Source organism: Penaeus vannamei, unplaced genomic scaffold (genome assembly GCF_042767895.1).
Source record: "Penaeus vannamei isolate JL-2024 unplaced genomic scaffold, ASM4276789v1 unanchor596, whole genome shotgun sequence".
Classification (NCBI taxonomy): Eukaryota; Metazoa; Arthropoda; class Malacostraca; order Decapoda; family Penaeidae; genus Penaeus; species Penaeus vannamei.
The window spans coordinates 1-2,500 of record NW_027213600.1 but is presented as its reverse complement, the minus strand read 5'-3'; the positions used below and the strand labels follow the sequence as shown (position 1 = coordinate 2,500).

The 2,500-nt window shown below is 45.0% G+C and overlaps 1 protein-coding gene across 1 annotated transcript in view; it reads right to left on the bottom strand.

Moving 5' to 3' along the window:
• Positions 1–2,090, bottom strand: part of LOC138861037 (uncharacterized) — a gene marked incomplete at its 5' end in the record, with an annotated part of 3,287 nt that extends 1,197 nt beyond the window's left edge. The window contains 4 exon segments of the mRNA XM_070119735.1: positions 1–113; positions 369–494; positions 939–1,079; positions 1,235–2,090. The exon segment at positions 1–113 is cut by the window's left edge and continues 1,197 nt beyond it. Of these exon segments, the coding sequence (XP_069975836.1) occupies positions 1–113; positions 369–494; positions 939–1,079; positions 1,235–2,090 (1,236 nt within the window).
• Between the last annotated feature and the right edge of the window lie 410 nt (positions 2,091–2,500).

Here is a 2,500-nt window from a genome sequence, read left to right as displayed (position 1 = left end):
TACCACAGCACGCTGAGGCTGTGAGACAACCAGTGGTGCAACTAGAGGTGTACCTATCCCAGGCACCAGTGTTCCCATGTTGCTACTGAGACCAGACACCAACTGCGTGATACCTGCAAAGTAATTAGTGACATCTTTAATCATCTCAAGATTTTTGAGAAAGTGTAAACAGGCACAACAAACAAAGCCCCCATATAAAAAACTTTCTAAATTTAAATAACTCAAATTAGTGCACAATATCTGGCAAATCAATTTCCTCAGAGAAACGAAAGCTAAACATCACACAAAATTGCCTAAAAACGTTTTATTATTACACTAATACAAATCAATTCCATTTAATTGATGGGTCCTTGACAAAATAAACTTACCATTGGCATGGGTAATTGGGAGATAAGATGGTATGAGGGAGGATGTGGCTGCCTGGCTAACCTTCACCGTTGCTGTCCCTCCGACACTCAGATTCAGTGGCACTGTTGTTACTGTTCCATTAGTGCCTAGAAGAGAGAAGGACCATTTTACTTCATGAATGATATGCATTTTCACTTACTAAATTTCACCTTATGATTTTTGTTATTTAAACCTTTGTGATGGGGTGGCATGACATACATGCTATGTCTTTTGTGATTTCAGTTTATTAACTGTTTACACACAAATGGCTACATAAGTACTTAGACACCAAGGTGTCAACTACTAGTTCAACCTCTCACCCTTTCCCTTTAAATATCATAATAATCATGTCAATGAAAAGGAAGAATTATTGATATAAATATTAATAGCATTAGAAAAAAATCAAGGAACAGGGAAATAAGGTGAGGTCTCATACTCCTTGGGGGCTGAGCACTTGCAGAGCCATCTGTATGCAAAAAAAAAAATCATAATGGGCAGTAAATGTAACCATGCACAAAAGGTTAAGATGAAAATGTATGAAAAATGCTTACCCTGTGACTGATTGAGTGACCGGGCTGTTGTGGGGACAGCCAGGTGTAGAGCAGACACGCCATTCTTGTTCAGGGCCACCATCATGGGGCCTGCACTTGTTTTGACCTCCTCTGCATTATCTGTCCTATCCAGGCCTTCGGCTGTAATCAGATTTGTACAGTTTTAGGATAATCAGAAAGCTTTGTTTGTTTTATCCTTAAACTTAATTGTATAGTAAAAGTAGAACAAACCCACATTGCTGACCACGAACCCATACATGCAAACTATACTCAACCCTGATGTGAAATAAACTTACCAGGGTGCGCCAGAGTGATAGTGAGGGGTTTAGAGCCATTGGGCGCGTGGTCAGCAGGTAACAATTTGTAGCCTTCTGGCGTGATGACCTGGATGGCTGTCTGCCCTAGTAGTCCCCCTGGAGCACCATTCAGCTGCATTCCACCAGCAACCAGCTGTGCTGGCAGGTGGATCCCAGTGTTGCCTATGATGGGAAGGTGTTCACTATGTGCGGTGGTGACGGTATCTCGTGTGACTGTAGGTGTCATAGTTGTAACAGCATGTGTCACCCACACCTCCTCCTGGGTACTGGTGGTGGCATCATAATGAGCTTGGCCATAATGCGGAGATGCCTGGCGGGCACCCCACTCGCCATTGTGGAGTGGAGACCTTGCCTGATTTACCGCCTGCTGGTTCCGAGGAGAGGCTCTGGCTGAATCAACCATGCTGGTCGATAGGTTCAATGGCTGATTAGGATCTGCAAAGTTATCTCTGGGACCAGCAGCACCGAGGCCATTTATATTTGTGGTTTCAATGGTTGTAAAGCTTGGAGCCCCCTGAGATTGGTTAATGTGCAGACGTGGGGATAACGAGGAGGGAGGGTCACTGGAGGTGCTCGGAGAGGCCTGTGTGCCTGCATCCCTTGCAGCCTCTTCATCCAGGTCTGGCTGCTCGGATGCAGTGGTTGTGGACTTGGTCTCCTTATCGCGGTGCTGGTCAAGGGACGCTGCATCAGGCAGGAGGGTACTGAAATCAATATGGTCCCAGCGAGCTGACAACTCTTTCTTCAGAGTCGCCAGGTTCTGTTGATGAGCAATCTTCTCCCGCGCAAGACGCTCCATCTCATGCTCATACTCCCGCTCCTTTCTTTTCAGATTCTGAAAGCCATTAAAGACAGAAATTAAATGTGTCTGCACAAGATTATACTTATTTGCGATAACCATAACTACTGAGGTATCTAGTTTGAGACACTAGGAAATCAATGTTTCCTGAAATTGTCTTCTTAGCTTCAACATATGGAAAACCACCATATCTGTCTTTGCATAGTCTCTTTAAATGTCTAGTGGTAATGTGATTGAGGTCATTAACCTCTCGCCTTGATGCCCCCTTCTCTTCATTTCCTACCTTTCCCTTTTCCTTTTCCTTTCCCTTTCCCCTTCCCCTTCACTCCTCCTCTCTCTACCCTTCCCCTCTCTTCCCTCTCCCCTTCAACCCCTCCTCTTGCTCGCGAGGTGGCGAAAGAGCAGGTGTCGACAGCGGACAACTTAGGTCAAATCAATACCAGTAT